Here is a 20,068-nt window from a genome sequence, read left to right as displayed (position 1 = left end):
TTTAACGAGTCCCCACTTGAACAACGCTGCTACGAGGAGCGGGGAGCGGACAGACACGTCGAAAGTGAGGCCCAGTAAATGTGGGATTAGTGCTGAAGACTGGCATTTTTTTTTGTGTGTCCCGAAGCTCAAGGAGACTTCACGTATTTAAAGACAGGGTCTCTCCCTGCTTCTCCCCAACGTAGAAACTCTCGCCCACTAAAGGTGTACACACTGCAGTCTCACTCTGAAGAGTCAACAAAATGCAGCACCCGCTCTGAAGCCCATCTGGTGCTCCCGTAGTTTGTGCTGTACTTGAAGGATCGCGTGCTAAAGGGCAACACAGAGGTGACCTCTTTGCGTTGCCTTTCCTCCCAAAACTCAGCATAAGCAGGCCTTCCAAAATTCGAAGATCATTCGAGAAAAAAAAATTCCATAAACGTTAAAAAAAATGGGAAGTATTTTACGAACATGGTACTTTAAGTACTATTTCAAGTAAGATTAGAAAACATGTTTTTTTACTTGAAGTGCATTCTCTGAGCATGTACTTGTACTTTACTAAAGTATTTTTACCGGTAATTTCTGAAGAAAAGAAAATTCGCAATGTGCATTCCCCAAATTTGGAAACAAAAAAAAAAAAAAATGGCGGTCGTCATGTGAAAACGCGCTATCGTCTTTCCAGACGTCATGTGGTGATTTCTTTGAGTGAAGTAATGGCGGCTATAACACTGATACAAACAAGTGCCTTATAAGTGTATTGTGTTAAATAATTAGTCAGCGAGAGAAAAACAACTACACTGTGGCGACTTGACTTTATCCAATATTTGCCGCCATTCCCGAAAAAAAAAAACGAAAAAAAAAAAACGGATGCTCCTCCAATTAATTTTGGAGCAGTGCATACCCGTTAAAGTAAAGTAAAAAGAAATAGTGTATGAAAGGGCATCATGAGGGATTGTTTTAAAAAGTATTTGTACTTTACTTTAAAAGTATGTTGTATTTATAGTACTTTACTTCACATACATTGCACTCGGTGTACTTACCACACTTGAAGTAGATAACCTCTAATTGACTTTGTACTTTACTTCAAGTACTTTTTAGATGTACTTTACGCAACACTGCAAACAAGCAAACACTGTCTGCAAAATCAAGCTCAGGCAGTGCTAGACCTTAAAGTAGAAATGATACATCCGCAGTACATCATTGGCCAGAAAACAAAAACTACCAACCAATTTACACACAGAAGCAGAACCAGCTATTAAATTATTTATGTGAAAACACAGACCGCTTTGTATTTGGCTAGCAGAATTTCGCTAGGGGATCAAAACATTTATGTACCTTCTTGTTACTAAAAAAAAATATAAAAGTACCTTCAAAAGTAATTCGATACTGTGTTACCGCAGTTAGTAATTTACTCAATTACTTTTCTTCTGAGTAACTTCTGCTCCACTCAAATCACTTTTGAGGCCAGCGCTCAGTAACTTAACTTATTTACTTTTTTTAGTAACTTGTGCATGTCCGGTTTCTTGTAAGACCAATTAGAAGGTGCGGAACAACAACTTCCTGCCGCATCCTTCCCCGTTTCCCATAGTACGAACAACAACTGTGGGCCAGATATTGTGAATAATGCGCGCTGTGCAGCGAGCCCAAGTCTGCAACCTGGGGCAAAGTACACACGTGGAGTTTATTGAGGCAAAGCTGGACAATTGTCCCAAAACGAATAAATAAATTCAACCCGCAATAAGAGAACTCGCGTCGTGTCGTTTATGACTTCAAGTTTTGTATGATGCGGTCTGCACCTTTCTGCAGTCCAGTCCGGCGGAACGCAATGGCCGACTCCAGCCCTGAAGGAAGCCCAGCGGCTGATGGAACCAGAAGCCACCAAAAACAACACAATCGGGCGGAAGGGACCCCAAGGTCGAGGAGGCATGAGTATAGCACAGGGGCTAATTTCACGGCCCATCCAGAGTGCGGTTCAGGGCGTTTCCAGATCCGCGTGTGATCAGGAACGCCTCCGCGATGTGCAAGAATGCGGGAGTGGGCGAACTCTAGTCCCGTTTCGGTCGGTCCGCTTTCTCTATGCGTACGTCGCACCCCGCACACGGCACAGGTGCGGCCACGGGGAAAGAGCGTTGGACCGTAATCGCACGAAGCACTGACCGACACCTCGATCGAATCTGAGCAAACAAGTGCGCACACTAAGATCAAACGTTTTTTTTTAATCATTCTCCAAATTAAGAAGCGCTTTATATGGTATGTCTTGTTGCACACGACGTTCCTGCAAAGAAAACCGGCATCGCATTTGCCGCCTAATTGGCTCGGTACAAATGAAAAGGAATTAAACACGAACACGATTCGTGCAGCTACTGTCTCGCAAACATCACGCTCTTATATAGATTTTTGTTGTTACGACTCCGTTTCGCGGGAATCAGTGAGCTGGAAGCATTAGTTCAGGCGTGAGTGCGACGCACTAGGCACTAAGAAATTGTTCACCCTCAGGGGCATGAAAGCGCTCTTTCAGAAAAGTGCACCAATAGCTACACCTTTTCACCCGCCTTATTCCGATCTAAGGCACCCCTTTAATTGCGCAACAGGGTGTAACACTTTTTTTTAAGGGTGGAGAAAGGGTGTGAAAAATTGGATGCGGCGAAGGTGTGTTCGCCGCACCAACACCCACTTTTAGCCGATGTTGTTCTAGCGGCGACCTCGAATGATTAGTGAAAAGACGGTGAGAGTGCAGGCGAGCTGGTGGTAGCTAATCATGTCGTATTACACCTGAGACTGCGGTGGAAGAAATCGGAAGAACTTTCAGTAGAAGGAACAGACACAGAGAACGTCTCAACAGCGAAGTTGGTTGGGGTACAGCCGCGGGGCCATGGTTGAATGGAAATAAGCCTGCTTCCGGAACTATTAGTGAAAAGACGGTGAGAGTGCAGGCGAGCTGGTGGTAGCTAATCATGTCGTATTACACCTGAGACTGCGGTGGAAGAAATCGGAAGAACTTTCAGTAGAAGGTCGAATGATTATCGGATGAATCAATATGCCTTTTACTTCGAGATACCTTCTTGAACTTAGACATATTATGCGTTACGCAAAATATTGGCGAGAACAAAGTAACGTACGAATCGATAACCTTCGTGATTGCGCGCGATCCCCTTCGAGCTGTCGAGTATATATTAACGCGGTCATGATTCCGCTGTCGCGCGTGACCTATTTTCCCTATATTTACTGTATCTATGCATGTGAGAACAGCATGTGGTGCTATATCGTTCCTCGCAAACATAGTGATCGGAAAATGAATATCCCCAGGAGGCTGCTAATATAGCCTGCAGCATTTTATTTATATAACGTGATCACCATGCAACCTAAAGCCGCGCTCAAACCGCTAATACGTCGCACAAAAGAGGATCTGCAGATATGTTCAAATCATACATATATGTATGAATCAAAAGAGCTTCCGATGTGATTGAGGCTGCGAAAACAGTGTCTTTTATGTAATGAATGAGCAGCGTGAATGAGGCATAACTAAGGGTGTTGCTGTAACACCCAACCCCGGTACCGTCTACTTTTCTTAGTGTGTTTACCGAGGAGGAGGAGGAAACTTCATTATTCTTCCGGGATCAGGTATTGGGGGTGGCGGAGGCCCAGAGGCCCGCCGCGATCGCCAGGGCCCGGGAGGTGGTCAGGACTTGGGCTGACTCCTCCGGGTCGCGCAACATCTGCTCCCAGAGGTGAGGGGAGGGAAGAGGGGGGTATGGGTCTGCGGGGCATTCGCAAAGGGAATGGTAATGAGTGTCGAATGCCCCGCAGGCAGGACAGGCGGGGCTGGTAAAGAGGTGTGGGTGAGTGTGTATCAGTTGTGTTCGGTGGGGGAAAGTGTGTGTTTGTAAGAGGCGCAGCATGTGTGCTTCCTCTTGGGAGAGGTGGGGGTGCGGAGGTGGGTATTGGCGGCGGAGGAGGCGGTAGTGTAGGGTAATATCCCTGTATTGCAGGAGGGAGGTAGGCTTGCCTGCAGGGACATCGCGTGTAGGCGCAGTTGAAATGGCGGCTCGGTCGATAAGTTCGCGAGCACGATCGTGCACCATCTCATTAGCGCCTACGCCTGTGTGGGCTGGTGTCCACAGCAGGGTCACGGTGTCGGATGGAGGGTTGTTGGTGAGAATTTAAAAGGCCATGGGGGAGATATTGCCGCGAATAAAATTGCGGATGGCCTGCTGAGAATCAGATAGGACGAATTGGGGGGTGGGGCTCTGGGCGAGCGCAAGGGCAATGGCCGCTTCCTCCGCCGTGGTTGTGTTTGTAGTGAGGATGGTGGCCGCCGTGACGTTTGGTGGTGGATGTTGACCGAGAACAGCTACACAGTGTGCAGGTTTGTGAGGGTAGGGTGTGGCATCAGTGTATAGTGTGCATGGTGATGGTGGGTATAGTTTGGCGTGGATGTTGGCTCGTGCTAGTCGCCGGGCTTTATGGAAAGTTGGGTGCATGTGGCGAGGGATTGGGTGGACTCGAATGCGGTTACGTATGTGCGGTGGAATGGGGAGTGGGGGGATTGGGATGGTGGGGGTTTACCGAAAACTGGTTCCGGCAGGACACGCAAAAGCTGCTAGACCAATGACGCGAGTGAATTCGGCTCCCGGCGGAATACCGTCGAGAGGGCGGATCTACCGAACCCCCTAAATAATAGAGTTTACTGCAACATGGTGGTACGCTACGCCCCATGTATATGCAGTAATTACTTGAAATACCAAAATGGTATCACTGCTAGGTGATTTATAATATCAATTCATTTATAGAAAAGGGAGAACAAGCCAGAAAATGAATAATGTCGCTAGATGTTTCCAGCCCTTGAAATGGCTCACTACTCCATAACTTTAAAGTGTGACGACATAATATAAGAAGGAAGGGTCACGATGACATCAGAGGTATAATATGATTACAAGCACTCTCGTGCTTTTACTGGCTCGTGCGAACGATCTATTCATTGTACTATAAGATTCGCATCATTAGTACTGTTATTATATTTCGTTTTGCGCATCCACTAGTTGGTTGGCAGAAATCTCTTCGAACATCATCTGCAAAGTCTTTTTCCGAAGACGATCTGCGGCTGTACGAGCATGGAAGAGAAGAAAAACTGGTACACGAGGAAATAGCTGGTTCGATGAAACAAACCATTAGGGTAGAAAGACTAGACACTGACGTCTGAATTACAGCCTGCAGCGGCCCCTCGACCAGTTTGAGTGGCAGCATGGCTGATATGCTCATCAGTGGGCGGCACCCCCGTGCACGTGGGCAGTCACGAGCGTGCGACGTTAAGATTACGGAGGGCATGACAGACGGGGTGTCGAGCGGGCGCCCCCTTTATTAGGACGTTACGGGGCGGTCCGAAGGAGACGCGGAGGTACGCTTCGTGTTTTTGCGCTCGGCTCTACTCCGTTTCGCCTTACAATGGACCGGAGTGGACGCTACAGCCGGGGTCACAACTGCTCATTCATCGTACAAAAGACAGTTAACAAACACGAGCCGCCGCAATAGTCCCTGGTTCGAATGCCGCGCGCCAGGCTTTCTCCCTGAACTCGTCGTCATGCGGCATTCGAAGCACGGATATCTCGCGGTGACTCGCGTTGGAACCTGAACGCGGACTGTCCTCTGTGTGATGTGTAAGCAACGGGGACCCCGGCCTTACCGAGCAATCCCAGGCAATCCCGCGCTGCTTGAAGGTCACGTGACCACTCGCGCGGCGATGGGTTGGCTCCGATGGCTATAGCGTAACGTCCGCTGAGTTCCATCGTGAGGTGAAACGGCGTATAGTCGAGAGGGTCGAGTCTGACAACCTGACGTCCCGAATATACGTGTTCCGTGAACGTTGTTATGTCGGGCTACCCGACGTCTGCGTGATCCGAAAATAACGCTGCTCACCCCCAATCAGGCAGTTGTGGCTTTTTACTTTTGTTTTGTTTTAAAAGGGAAGCAGCTCGTTCGGTGGTCATTATTCGCTGGTGTTGTTATTGTTCTTCAAGGGGGGCGGGCCACGGGGGGGGGGGGGGGGGGGGGGGGGGCAGCCGTATTGAATGGTGTATAAGACGCATCTGGTTATACACCATTCAGTGTTACGGAGCAAAACAGGCGGCCTTCTTTTTTCCTTTTACCTCAGTCTTCAAATTTCATGGTTGTCGCGCGTCACTATAGTTAAACCACCGCTCTTCACTGCTAACGCGTGCCAAATTCCAGCCTCCCTTGTCTTCAACGAAATGCCGAGCCGCTAAAAATGTGGGAGGTGTGACGATGGCCCAGAGAAGAGCGGTTCCGCGATTCGAGCCTACAAGCGCATCAGACTTTCTGTGCGCGAAGCAGCAGCGCAACCTTGCACTCCAGGGATAAAGGAGAAGAGGCTAACAACAATGGGCGGATTAAAAATTGTATCCGACCTTGTAGATGTTACTGCTCAGACATAACTGGGAACATACCCCCTTGCATATATTCTTTTTTATATACTTCATAAGTTTTCCTTCAAATTTAGAACCCGATTTCCCAACAATTGACTGTTCTTTTTTTTTTCTTTTTTTTTTTTTTTTAATGTGGCGCTGCTTTAGGCATAAAGTGTGGGTCCTCTAGCGGCAGCAGGGATAGTGGAAGCCAGCGATTGTCACACCATATTCACACGAAGCCCGCGTTCGTTGTACGAACATTTTGGGTTTAAGAATACAATAAGGACTTTTAGCAAACAGTTACCGTGTTCCGTGTGCCGCACTACCGGAGCCTTTGAGGCATGTCTTTAAGCGCGCGCACGGATGACACCGTGACTGCGGGGCGTGCACTTAAAAGCCTGCTCCAAAGGTTCAGTAGTGCGGTACGCGGAACACAGTAACGGTTTGATAAAAGTTCCTGATAAGGGCTTTTAGCAAACCGTTACCGTGTTCCGCGCACAGCACTATTTACAGGAGCCTTTGAAGCATGCTTTGGAAGAGCGCCCGCGCCCGGGTGATACCATGACCACGGTGCGCGCGCTTGAAGCATGCTTCAAAGGCTCCGGTAGTGCGGTACGTGGTAACAGTTTGATAGAAGTTCCTAATAATAGGAAGTTTTAGGGAATAGTTTGTGCACATCCGATACGGTATACGATAAGCCCTCCGGTACGCGCTGCGCATGCGCTGCCACATAAGACTCGCACATGCGCAGTTCGTACCGGAGGACCCATCGTATACCGTATCGGATGTGCAAAAGCGGTTCCCTAAAACTCTTTAATTCCTCGAGTGAGCAAAACGATAAAGTGAAGAGATCCGAATAAAGGAACACGAAAAGTGATGATCAGCTATGGCGGCGCCCATGAACTGCAGCCGCAATTCTATTCGCAACCTTCAGCGATGGTTCTACCGTGATGTGTGTGGACGATAAGAGTTTACAATAAAAATGTTTGCTTACACTTCTCTGACACACACAAAAAGAAAGAATATAATGTAAATCTCTAGAATCTCGCGGCTTTAACAAAATTCTTTTTAGTAGCGCATCACTGATCTAACTTTGTACTGCTGTATGACAAATGACAGCTATTTTGATGGGCGCCAGCCCGTCCGCTTTGCAGGAGCTGTGCATGGGCGCCGCCATAATTGACCTTGAATGTTTGCTTCCTTTTATTCCATTTTTCTTCACTTCATCATTACCATAACAAGCCAGATTATTGCCATCTTAGATTCTATTGTGTCCTTCTCCTCAGCATTGGCCTTTCTGGAGGTTCTTCAACACTCGTTTCAGTGGCTCGGTATCTCCGCAAGACAAGAGAAGGTCAGCAATGGCGGCTGTTATCTGGAACGTGTCTAGAGCGTCTATAGTTTACGTAAGTTTCGAATACGTACCTTAACCCGCAACCGGTAAGGCGTCTGCATCTCGACGAGGACTTTGAGGTGTGTGATGTCATCGCCGTAGCGGGACGGAGCCGGGATTCTCTGCAGGGGAAGCTGGAAGCCGCCAAAGACGGACTCCTCCGGCCCCGAAATGACGTAACCGTAGTTGCGGGGAAAGATGCACATCGGGATAGGATCCCTACAAGGTCCGCGAGAAGAGACAAAACGTGATCACCTAAAATCATCAGCGTACTGAACATTCGCATCACAAGGCTCGAAACGATATCTCGTTCTGTTAGATGTCATTTAGCGGAACTCGCACCCTAGGCCGCTGAAACAATCCGCCCCGTCCGGGATTCGATCCCGGGACCTCTTCTAGACTAGCGGAGCGCTTATACCAACTTAGATTAAGATTCGCAACCCTTAACATTCATTTTTCCTACCGACGGTTAGATTCTGCTTAAGTCAGTTGATACTAGGGCTGAGTGACGATTAAAACTTTTAACCCTATTAATCGCCGAAGTTTAGTCGATTAATTAATCGATTAATCGGACTCGTTCAATTGAAAACAAAACATTAAAAATAAAAAAAAAACTTTTGCTTTTCGTGATTATATGACAGACGGCGTAATATACAATTTTGGTCAATCTCGACCGAACTCGAGGTGTAGCTAAGAACAGTTCAAAGACACTCACACTCAGACTATTTTACTTCAGCTACGTAAGGCAGAGGTTCGTTGATATCCCCCGCCAAGAGCGACATCCCATGATTGTTTACCATAATCTCTGCTGCGCTTAGCGGATACTCGAACGACGTTGAAATGGCCGGGACAGGTGTAGCCTCTTGCACTTTCTCTGTATTTACAAATCTCGCCTCTACAGTTTACTTTAAAAGCTAAAATTTCACCTAAGGTTTGCCCTTCGTACAGATGTACTCGTCCACACTTGCGTGATGAAAGCGTTAAATTTTTTCTTTCTTTTGGTTCGTCAAAATTTAACCCATTAACCGGTTAAAATACATTAATCGCGATTAAAGCATTAATCGATTAATCAGTAGCTTAATCGATCGATTGCCCAGCACTAGATGACACGAGTGCTTCTTGGAGAGGTCCCTGGATCGAATCCTGGAGAGGGCGTACTTTTTGAGCGGCCACCGGTTGGCTAGAGGACGCGAGTGGCGCTTTATTTCAGGTAAAATACAATTTATTGTTTTGTAAATCTTCTCCACCTTTGGGAGATTCAATAAGTCCTAAATATTTAATCATTTGCACAATGATAAGATTATGGTGTACGCCGGTAAAACTCTGGTTTAAAAAACATGTTCCGAGTGAAAGAAAGGGGTACCCGCGATGTTTTTAGCTACCCTAACTAATTACATTATCGGAATCACCGGCCTTTACCCTTTCCGGTATGCTATTTAGTATCGCGAAATTCAGAATAGGTATTGTGAAATCGGCAAGTGAAAACGATGCCAAAACCAACACTCAAATATACCCGCGCTTTTCAATGTCGTGACGTCAGGGGTAGGCAGGCTTGCAGGTCGAGCGGGCAGTCTAAAAATGGACGATGCCGAGCATTTGTTTCGAGCTGCTGTGACGGTGCTGGAGCGGACTTTCAAAGAATTCATTTGGCACCATGAAACCGAATCTAATCAGTTGGGGACAATGTCTAAAATCCAAAGAGTGAATCCCTTCCTTTCACTGACGTCACTTTTTCATTGTTGCCAGTAAAAACTTTCACTTTGAAAAACACGGTGAGGACCAAAATTGTAAATTCAATTACTTCGCGAAAAAAATTATTTTGGCCCCATATTTGCTTTACCATTTCAGCGATGTTTAGAGCACATTAAAGGGGCGGTGCAACGATATTCAATTGGAATGTTTTTCACTTTACACGAGCTTACTGGCGCTAGTGGGACTGAAGGATACTTGCACGCAACGCCACTGGCCAAGAAATTCCTTTGTTGCGGTGTAATTTCAAGGCCAAAACAGAGCGTTTTCATTAAATCTCTCCCTCGCAAAACTTGATGACGTAGCTGGGCGGTCTCAGTACCACCCAGTGACGATATTTGAATGGGGCTCATAGATCGGACTCGAGCATTATGTGGGCACTCTATTTGGGCTCGTGATAATCGATAGCTCAACAAGCATTCGGGTAGCGATCCGTGTCCAATCGCTACAATGGCGACAATAGCCGAACCCTGACAATGTCTGGAACTCAGCGCGTGCCCTGTGCCTTGCCAACCCCAGCTCACGGCTATGATCAATACTGGCGGCATATAATCGGCTCCAGATCACGTGGCCACTTGTTCTGGCTGCGAGTTGAGTAGGTGAACGCTGCTCGTTTTTCTTTAATTTTTTCTGCGACTTCGATTGCGTGTAGTGAAAAACGTCATGAACGTCAAAAACCCGTTCTAAGCGGTTTTTGTTCTTGCGCAAAGTATAAAAGCGCTGCATTGCCCCTCTATCTCAAACAGTGATTATGTTTGTGTTCTTTGCCTAACTCTTCCCATCTCTTACGAAGTAGTCAACTAGCCTCTCCAAGTAAGTTCACGTCATCGGGCTCTTGCTGGTCGAACACTTCATTAATACTAACGCTAAGGCCGAGAAAGAGAACGTGGGGTACTGTTGCAAGAACTGGGCCATCTTGAATATAGTGAGGACATCTGGCAATAGATGGCACCACATGTGTCGTGCTGCGGGCTTACCGGAAGCGAAGCTTCTTCCGGTTGTTGATTTACGATTAAAGGCACTTTTTGACGAGCTGTCACACAGGGTGGTTGTGTTCTTCTGCCTGGCGACCATGTGGTCGCACTCGGACGCCTACGGTCACAACATGGTGTCAGAAGTGGCCGGCCTCCCGGTCTGACGTCCTCCTCGCTGCTGCTATGCTCACAGCTAGCCCTGCCTCTCGTCGTCTCTGCGTCGCACGCTGCTACGCTTTCCGTCTTCTCGTCACCGTCGCTGCGTTCCTCGTCATGTCGCAGGAGAGAACAACGGAAGCTGCCGCCGCCACCGCCCCCGTCGTCTCACTCCCGAGCTTGGTTCCACCGCCCAAATTCGACTTCGCAAACCCCGACAAGTGGCCGCAATGGTTTCTACAATTCGAAGACTTCAGCTTTGCGTCAGGCCTTTACCAAGCGTCGGACGAAGTTCAGGTGCGGACGTTACTGTACACTATGGGATCCGAAGAGGCGCGGCGTGTTCTTGAGACGTTAGGCCTCACCGCAGAGGAATGGCGGTCCTTCGCTGCGGTAACAGACAAGTTCAAGGCGCACTTTGTACATCTACCGAACGAAGTGTACGAGAGCGTGCTTTTTCACAGGCGGGTCCAGGAACGAGGGGAAACCGTCGACAGTTTTTACACGGCCCTTCGAGCACTCGTCCGCAAGTGCAACTATCCGTCCACAGAGGTCGAGGACAGGCTCGTTAGAGACCGCTTCGTCGTAGGACTTCTCGACTCGAGACTCTCTGACAAGCTCTGCCGCTGTCCGACCCTCACCATGGCCGAGGCCCGGCTTCAAGCACGCATCCACGAAGACGCCGTCAAGGCGCGGGCGACCGTTTTTCGGGACGAGACAGCTGCCGTCGCACCGGAGCAGCTCAAGCTTGATGAAGCACGTGTGAAGAAAGGAAGGAAACCGGCCCCCAAGACGTCTCCCAAGCGAGACTCGGCGTCGTCGCCGAGAGAAGGCAGCAAAAACTGCAGATTCTGCGGCCGTCAAGCGCACCCCCGTAACGAGTGCCCGGCTAGACAAGCCAAGTGTCACTACTGTCGACGCCTGGGTCACTTCGAAGATGTCTGCGAGAAGCGGAAACGAAGTTTGAGCACTGTTCATCTACATGCCGTTTCGACCGCGGGCCGAGCGAAGTTTGTCAAGGTCGCCGTCAACGGGTACGACGTCGACTTCAAAGTGGACTCCGGAGCCGAAGTCACGGTGGTGCCAAGCACTTTTCCCGGAGCACCTCGCAGTCTCCAAGAGCCTGAAGGGCAGCTCACTGGACCGGGCAATCACCCATTGACAGTTCTCGGTACCTTCCAAGCCACATTGACTTGGAAAGGCAAGTCGGTAGTGGAGCGGGTTTACGTCCTGCCGTCGCAAGACCCGCCTCTTTTGGGGTTTCCTGCCATCCAGAAGCTGGGTGTGGTGAAGTTCGTTGACGCCCTCTCCAGTCTCAACCAGCAGAGCCCTCTTCACAGCGACATCTTTGAAGGGTTGGGTGAGCTGAAGGACGAGTATGTGATTCGACTCCAGCCAGGAGCACAGCCGTTCTCCCTCAGCGTTCCTCGCCGCATTCCGATTCCCCTTCATAACATTGTCCGCGAAGAACTGGATAAGCTAGAAGCTGACGGTGTGATCCGCAAAGTCGACGATCCGACGGACTGGTGTCCTGGTATCGTTGTCGTCCCCAAGTCCTCTGGAGGTTACCGGATCTGTGTCGATCTCACACGCCTTAACCAGGTGGTCCAGCGGGAGCGTCACGTCCTCCCATCGGTGGAGCACATCCTGGGACGTCTGGGTCCTGCACGGATCTTTTCCAAGCTCGACGCTACAGCCAGTTTTCACCAGATCAAGCTATCTGCCGAAAGCCAGCTCCTCACGACCTTCATTACCCCGTTCGGCAGATACTGCTTCTGTCGCCTTCCTTTTGGAATTTGCTCCGCTCCGGAGTATTTCCAACGGCAAATGGGGAGGATCCTGGAGGGTCTCGACGGAGTCGTCCACATGATCGACGACATATTGGTTTTCGGACGCACCCAAGAGGAACATGACCGGCGTCTTGCAACAGTATTGGGTCGCCTCAGCAGTGCCGGAGTGAAACTGAACAGAGCCAAGTGCGTCTTTTCAGCGTCCACTGTTAGGTTCTTGGGAGTCACAGTCAGTGCAGACGGTATCAGCCCCGATCCAGACAAGGTCCAGGCTCTGGTCAACTTGGAGGCCCCAGCGGACGTCAGTGGTGTCAGGAGACTTCTCGGCATGGCTAATCACGTAGGCCGTTTTCTTCCTCACCTGTCCGACGTGACTACGCCGATTCGTGCTCTTCTCCAAAAGAACAGTGCCTGGTGTTGGGGGCCCAGTCAGCAGTCTGCCTTTGATCGTCTTAAGGGCATGTTGAGCTCCAAGGTCTGCATGGCCAAGTACGACCCTTCGTACCATACCACAGTGTCGGCTGATGCAAGTTCGTATGGACTGGGAGCCGTTCTGCTACAGGACCAACCATCGGGAGAGCGTCGTGCCGTTGCCTACGCTTCGCGATCTCTTACACCAACAGAAACCCGGTATAGCCAGACGGAGAAAGAGGCTCTGGCCGTCACATGGGCCGTTGAAAGGTTCGACCAGTTCGTCCGTGGCATCAGGTTTGATGTCGAAACAGATCATCGACCCCTCGTCACTCTGTTGGGATCTGCGGAACTGGACACTATGCCTCCTCGCATTCAGCGCCTGAGGATGCGGCTTATGGCCTACCAGTACAACGTTCTCTATGTACCGGGGAAGCTCCTGGCGACAGCAGACACCCTTTCCCGAGCTCCTGTACAGGCTGCCGACACCAAAGTAGACACCGTCGAGCTCTTCGTTGGGTCACTGCTCAAGGACATCGAAAGTCTTGCATCCACTCGCCTCGATCGCCTTCGCCAGCACCAAGCACAGGATGGAGTCTGTGCCGGCCTACTCAGATTCTGCAAGGATGGGTGGCCCAAGAAGGTGTCCAACGTTCCAGTTCATCTTAGGGCTTTCTGGAAGGAGCGAGGCAACATCACAGCCTTCGAGGGCCTGTTGCTGAAGGACTGTCGCATCGTGGTTCCTCAGACTCTTCAGAAGGAGATGCTAACATTACTCCACGAGGGCCACCAAGGCGTGGGAAGATGCAAGGCAAGGGCTCGCGACTCGGTGTGGTGGCCAACCTTGAACAGCGAGCTGGAGCAACTGGTGGGGACGTGTGAACGTTGTGCCCAAACAAGAATTCAGCGCTGCGAGCCGCTTCTCGGGACTCCTACACCCGATCGCCCCTGGCAACGTATCGGGGTTGACCTCTTTGAGCTGCCAGGACGCAACTACGTGGTCATGGTTGACTACTATTCCCGTTTCCCCGAGGTGGTCAGTCTTGTGACCACAACATCAAGCTCCGTCATCGCGGCTATGAAGAGTTCCTTTGCCCGCTGTGGGATTCCGGAGACTGTGGTCTCTGATAACGGTCCGCAGTTTTCGTCAACGGAATTTGCCTCTTTTGCAGCCTTGTATGGGTTCGCCCACCGCACGAGCAGTCCGAGGTACCCGCAAGCGAATGGCGAGGCAGAGCGCATGGTTCGAACACTGAAGGAGCTCTTCGTGAAGGCAGAGGATCCGCACATGGCGTTACTGGTGTACCGGGACACACCCGGAGTGACCGGCTACAGCCCTTCGGAGCTGCTCATGGGTCGTCGTCTCCGGACCAGGCTGCCAGGGTTACCTGCATCGCTGATGCCGAAGTGGCCGTCGCCAAAGCTCGTCAAGAGCAGGGACCAGAGCGTGAAGAGCCATCAACGCAAGGACTTCAACAGGCGTCACGCCGCCCAGTCACTGCGCCCTCTGGAAGCAGGGGAAGAGGTGTGGGTACAAGATATACCATGTGCTGCTAGGGTGTTGAGCCCGGCCAAGCGGCCGCGCTCCTACGTGGTCGAGACGCCAAGGGGTGTTGTCCAGCGCAACCGTCGCCACTTGGTGCCGTTTACGCCCAGTACTCCCCGCCAGCCAAGCGACTTAGTTTGTACCCAGCCTGCAACTTCAGACGGGCCAGTTCCTGTAGCCGAAAGACCAACAGGCGATTCAGCGGTGGTGCCCAGTTCTACACGGCAGTCTCCCCCACCGGGTATACGCGTCACACGTTCGGGGCGGCAAGTCAAGCCTCCTCAAAGACTGAACTTGTGAAAGCACGAGGTAAAGCTCCCTCGAGCTGGAAGGGGAGATGTAGTGAGGACATCTGGCAATAGATGGCACCACATGTGTCGTGCTGCGGGCTTACCGGAAGCGAAGCTTCTTCCGGTTGTTGATTTACGATTAAAGGCACTTTTTGACGAGCTGTCACACAGGGTGGTTGTGTTCTTCTGCCTGGCGACCATGTGGTCGCACTCGGACGCCTACGGTCACAACAGGTACCGGCTAGAAACGCTGGTATAGAACGAGGGAAACTAAAAAGGAGAGAAACAGAGAGACAAGAAAATATATCAGTTCGTGAAGCCATGTCTGCTTGCCGTTTCTCGGTTATATACTAGTAATCTCGGAACCTTACTCGCCACGCATGATGTCATCTTATCTCCCGTGAGAATTGACCCACCTGAAGAACTCCCTCTTGCCGAGGCGCTCCTTGTCCACTGCCGCGTCGATGTCTGTGCGCACCCAACAGCAGCCTCTTTCCTCGCAGCGCTTCTGGGTCACCTTGGGGTCGTCCGGGTAGCAGTCGAAACGGTTCCATTCCAGCACAGGCACCTGTGCCGCAAGCAGCGCCCCAATAGGGTGGGCCAAAACAACTAATTAAGTAAAATTTTATTGTGAGCCGTTTAGAGAGCGGAAAGTTAGTCAGCCTGAACGGCCGACCGGTGCATCTGCTAGAGTTGAGATATTTAACCAGGGCAGCATGACTGCTAGCCTGGGACCATCAACGCACATCATGCAGTAACAATACAAGACTGCACGCCCGTACAACACACATCCCGGTCAAAACCGGCAGAGGGGGGAATCGAACCCAGGGGTTCTGCACATCGAGCTTTCGCTCCACGTGCTCCGATCTGCTGTGGCGGGAAAGGGAGAAAGGGGGGGGGGGGGGGGAGGCGTAGAGGTGAGAGAGATGTTCCTGCAGAGGTTGCAGGATTGTTTCTTTCAAAAAGAAAAGAAAGAGGCGTAGAGATAGAAGAAAAAGGAAGACTAAAAGTGGAAAAGCAATGGTATAGTTGTGATAACAGAATTGCAAATATGAAAACACAAGCGCCCAAGTACACACACTTATGTGTACAGATACGTTTGACAGAGCGCCTATGCTCCTTGTGGGATGGATCCCCATGAAGAAATGTTAGAGCCTGCCGAACAGGCCGACATATGTCAAGAATTTGAAAAGAAGTTCAAGCTAAAAAAAAGTCGCTGAAGCTGACGACGTTGGCGTGTAGATGTAACTATGATGTCTATTCCCCCACCGATGAAGTCGCAAGAAATATGAAGTTAAGGGAATCACAAGGTCCCTCCTAGGAGGTTTCTTTGTACTCTACTGACCAGGACAGTAAGTCGTTGTTTTAGCGTAGATTATGTTCTTGGGCTCGCAGAAAGGATTCCGAGCGACACGCAAAAGTGTAACGACAAAATGTGACGTTTCCTGCCGCAGGTGACCTTTGACATTTTACCAGCGAGACACATACGTCCACAAGCCAAGAACGTAATATTCGTGCTACAAAATTTGTCGGTACGTTTACACACACAAAAAAAAAAATCGGAACACTTATTTTGAGTATTTTGTGGTACTCAATACCGAAAGGTATTACTGTAATTGTTACGGCAGGGTGAATGTTAAAAAAAGGTTTAAGAGGGAGTAGTGATGTTTAGGTTGTTTTGCCGGACCTCGATGAGCACTTTGGGTGACTGCCGTTGCGGGACCAGGGATCGTGGATGAAGCTAGCTGCTGGAGGGTTGGTTGTCGGCGATGAGAGATATGAATCGGAGGCTTCGTGTACAATTACAAACACACAACAAAAACTTCACTTCAACTCCAGGTTGCAGATAAAAAAAAAGAGATGAAGACTTGGACAGACTGCTGCGCACGGCTACAAAATAAAGGACGCCTCGACGTCAGGTGTCCTACCGCGCACGGTGAGGAAGGCGGCTACTTCGTAGACACTGAACAAAGTACCTGTCGCGCACGACAGGGTACGCGGCGCACTGCGGGAGTTGAACTTTAAATGGTCGCGCGTGAGCTCGTTTCAAACTGAACGATGGCCCATCCGGTCAGGAATTAAAACAGCTTGTCGGAAGCCCTGGCCGTCCAATCAGGGAACTGAAAACATGCAATTAGTTCCATGCGCCAACACACGCTAAGCGAATCACTTTCGAGATCGCTACGTGGAGTCATGAAAACTCTCTCCTTGGTTCCCTGAGAGCTGTTCTGCTTACAGGCCGGAGAAAATATACGGGTTCGCTAAAGTCACGGAAACGTGCCTCGCCGGGCGACAAAATCCCACCACAATGTGTGGGTGGACGCGAAAACGCAAAACATCAAAACGGGCCAGACGTACACAAAACATTAGTGTACGTGTCCCGACGCAAGCCTCTGGGTCAAATTGCCCCCGAAGCACTTAGACCGTAGTTTACGGGAAGACTTGACAGTCGCTGACAAGTACAACCATGCATTCTGCGGAAAATATACAGGCCCGAACCATGGCGAGAACCGGCGAGATATGTCGACCGGCGCACGTTTATGCGACCAAGAAGCGCAGATGGACAAAACTCAAGTAAAAAGGAACGTGCCCCAGGCATATACAAGAGTATCGTGCCTGGCCTGCGAGCGTCACGGCGGAGGTACGATTCCAAGATCAAGGGGCACTTCCTCTCCGGCTCAGCGAAAGATTTAACGCCAGTCGACATATTTGTCTCTCGGCCCCGGGTTCCTCGATGAATTTACGTATGGCTCTGTGCTTCAGGGTCAAGGTACAGACGATCGCAAACTCGGGGGCAACGGCCTCTCGCGGAAAAGCGGTGCTTTCCCGCGATTTCGGAAACCGAGGTTAGGCACGTAGGGGCAAGAAAGCCCGCACACACACTATAAGCAACATGCCCACAAACAATCCGCGAAAACATAACTCTGTCTCGCACGCGCGCGTACGACCAAGACTTACCGCCGAATTCAGAAACCTCACTCAAACTACACTCAAACTGAAGGGCCCCTCCACTTCCTCGAGGAAGGCGCGAGGGCCGGCGCTGGCCAATCGTGAGGACGGATCCGCCGTCGCGATTGACCAGCGCCGGCCCTCGCGCCTTTCTCGAGGAAGTGCAGGGGCCCTTCAGTTTGAGTGTAGTTTGAGTGAGGTTTCTGAATTTGGCGGTTAGTCTCTGAAAACGCTTCCCGGGACCCGGACGAAGCGCCGACAGACACATAACAAGCAGAGCGTAGGATGCTATCTTGACTATTCTCAAAAATAATGAAGAGAAACCACCACCTCTACAGGGAGCAAGTGAAATGCTGAGAATAATATCCGAGTTGTGCTGTGATTGTTGAACACGAATATTGAAAGAAACGAGAAAAGCGTCGTATCTGTTTCTTGTTGCGTTTTGTATTTTTCCTCAAGCAGCTTCTTCGATGCGCAACGTACACGAAACGGGGTTCGCTCACCTCCGGGCACTGCGCCTGCCAGAGGGGCACCTCCGACGCCGTCTCATCCGGGTGGGAGCCAGGGGCGGGCGATCCAAACAGGGTGGTCCAGAACTGCGCGAAGTAGGGCCTGAACACGAGGTAGTAGAGGGGTAGAAAGACGGCCGTCAGAACAATCAGGACCACGGCCACGACCAGGAGACAGCGGAGCTTCGTGGAGAGGGCCGAGAAGTCGTCGTCGCAGCAACGGCTCTTGGTCATGTCTCCGGCAGCCGTAGTCGTCGCACTCGATGCCTGAAGGAAGGACAATGGTTCTAAGCCGTGCGGAATAAATCAATGTTATCTAGAAGACAAGGCCTTCGCCTTTAATCCCAAAACGTCATCACTAGTCATACCAGCCGCGCCGCCTATATAGCTTGCGTCAGCGTCGTTGCCAGCAAGTTCTTAGATATATCAGTTGACAAACTCCATGGAAAGGCGGCGTTCGAAATCAGTTCTCTCTTGTTTCTTGCATGCGAGCAGGTGTAGGGATTATTTACTGGCGGCCATATATGTGCGTGCGGCTGCGGAGCGCGGGCTGACGGCGAGCTTCCGCAGTTCTTTTGCAACGCGCATTCCTCAACATCAAGATTGCCGGTCTCAGCAGACAATTAATGTGAGCTCGTTCTGAACATGCGCTCTAAACATCGTGGCGTCCAGTGAATACCCTTGATAATGGCGTTATTTACAAGTACCGCCAACGTGCACTGTTGTGGAGATGCTCGAGATACGTGCCACGAGCGTTCCAAGGGCCGCTCGTGCACAGCGCGAGCTCGCTGTCTTCCGCTGTGCTTTTGTTGCGCGTGCCTGCGCTTTCAGACTTGTGTTACGAAGCGCTGAAAGCTCGCGCTGAAGGCGGAGTTTGTATTCTCGGCTTGAGGGTGAACGGAGTATAGACGCTACTTGCAATACAAACATAAACACGTCGAGGGGCTTTAGGTATGTATACGGGCGGACAGAGCCGTCGGGCGGATAGCGTTCCTGCAAGCGTCAACGCCTCCACGGGCAACGAAGAAAGATCGATTTCGAACGACGCTCTTTTTGCGCCTAATTTGTACGAAAAATTCGTGTTTACAATAAAAACCACGATATAATCCCTTTCTACCATAAATATAATGTGCATCCAACGTTACACGAGGGTTCTGCGGCTACTGTCCATAGAGTTATTATAATGTACGCTAGAGGTTCAACTGGCGCTAGTGTGCTGTTGCAAATTGAAGCAGACAGCAAGCAGTCCGAAATTGACTTCCGGTAATGCATTTCTACGGAAAAAATCGAGTGCATTTCCTCTCAGCGCTCGATTATAAGAGCAAATATCACGAATAATTCGTACCTACTAGGCACATTGGAACATTTCCCAGACACGCAGATGAAATAAATGGTCAGTTATGGCGTTTTTATTCTAAAATCGTGGCATGACAAACGGTGCAAAAACCGCTTCGTACATGTATTTATGTGCACTGTCGGACACTGTTAGCGCGAACACGGCGCCGGCGCCTTCCAGCATGGGGGTATACGTGCCAAACGAAGTGTGAAAACCCAAGAGAGACGGCAAGAACTACGCAGTAACACTGGATAAGTAACTCCTTGTGCTTGCAGACGATCAAAATAAATTGAAAGTCACGTAATATAGTTTGATTTGCAATAAATAAGTACTGCTTTATTCTTTCTGCTCATGAATACATGCGAAGATGCTTGTTCTCTGTTCAAATCATCACCCGCACGCTCCAAATCTTTGCAAATAGGGGAAAGCCAGAGAACAGGTGCGCGATAAAAACTGCCCAAAATAGGAAATAATAAGAAAATACACATTTCGTAGCCCACGTACTTTATTATTTACGTTTCAAACGTTTTTTTAACCACTCGTAAAGATGCACAACGGGGGCAT

At 50.1% G+C, this 20,068-nt stretch overlaps 2 protein-coding genes across 3 annotated transcripts in view; one reads left to right on the top strand and one right to left on the bottom strand.

Annotated features, from left to right (window-relative positions):
• Positions 1-20,068, top strand: part of LOC115313047 (UPF0764 protein C16orf89) — a 370,567-nt gene that overhangs the window by 230,046 nt on the left and 120,453 nt on the right. The window lies entirely within an intron of this gene.
• Positions 1-20,068, bottom strand: part of LOC8052376 (maltase-glucoamylase, intestinal) — a 79,952-nt gene that overhangs the window by 36,987 nt on the left and 22,897 nt on the right. For both annotated transcript variants that reach the window (XM_029981396.4, XM_042294022.1), the window contains exons 2-4: positions 18,163-18,435; positions 15,127-15,278; positions 7,827-8,013 (exon numbers count right to left, since the gene is read on the bottom strand). In XM_029981396.4, coding sequence (XP_029837256.2) covers positions 7,827-8,013; positions 15,127-15,278; positions 18,163-18,402 — 579 coding nt within the window. In that variant the 5' untranslated portion in view covers positions 18,403-18,435. The remainder of the gene's footprint in view (positions 1-7,826; positions 8,014-15,126; positions 15,279-18,162; positions 18,436-20,068) is intronic.

Source organism: Ixodes scapularis, unplaced genomic scaffold (genome assembly GCF_016920785.2).
Source record: "Ixodes scapularis isolate PalLabHiFi unplaced genomic scaffold, ASM1692078v2 PGA_scaffold5__190_contigs__length_132052651, whole genome shotgun sequence".
NCBI classification, from domain to species: Eukaryota; Metazoa; Arthropoda; class Arachnida; order Ixodida; family Ixodidae; genus Ixodes; species Ixodes scapularis.
This window is presented reverse-complemented; position numbering and strand designations above follow the sequence as displayed.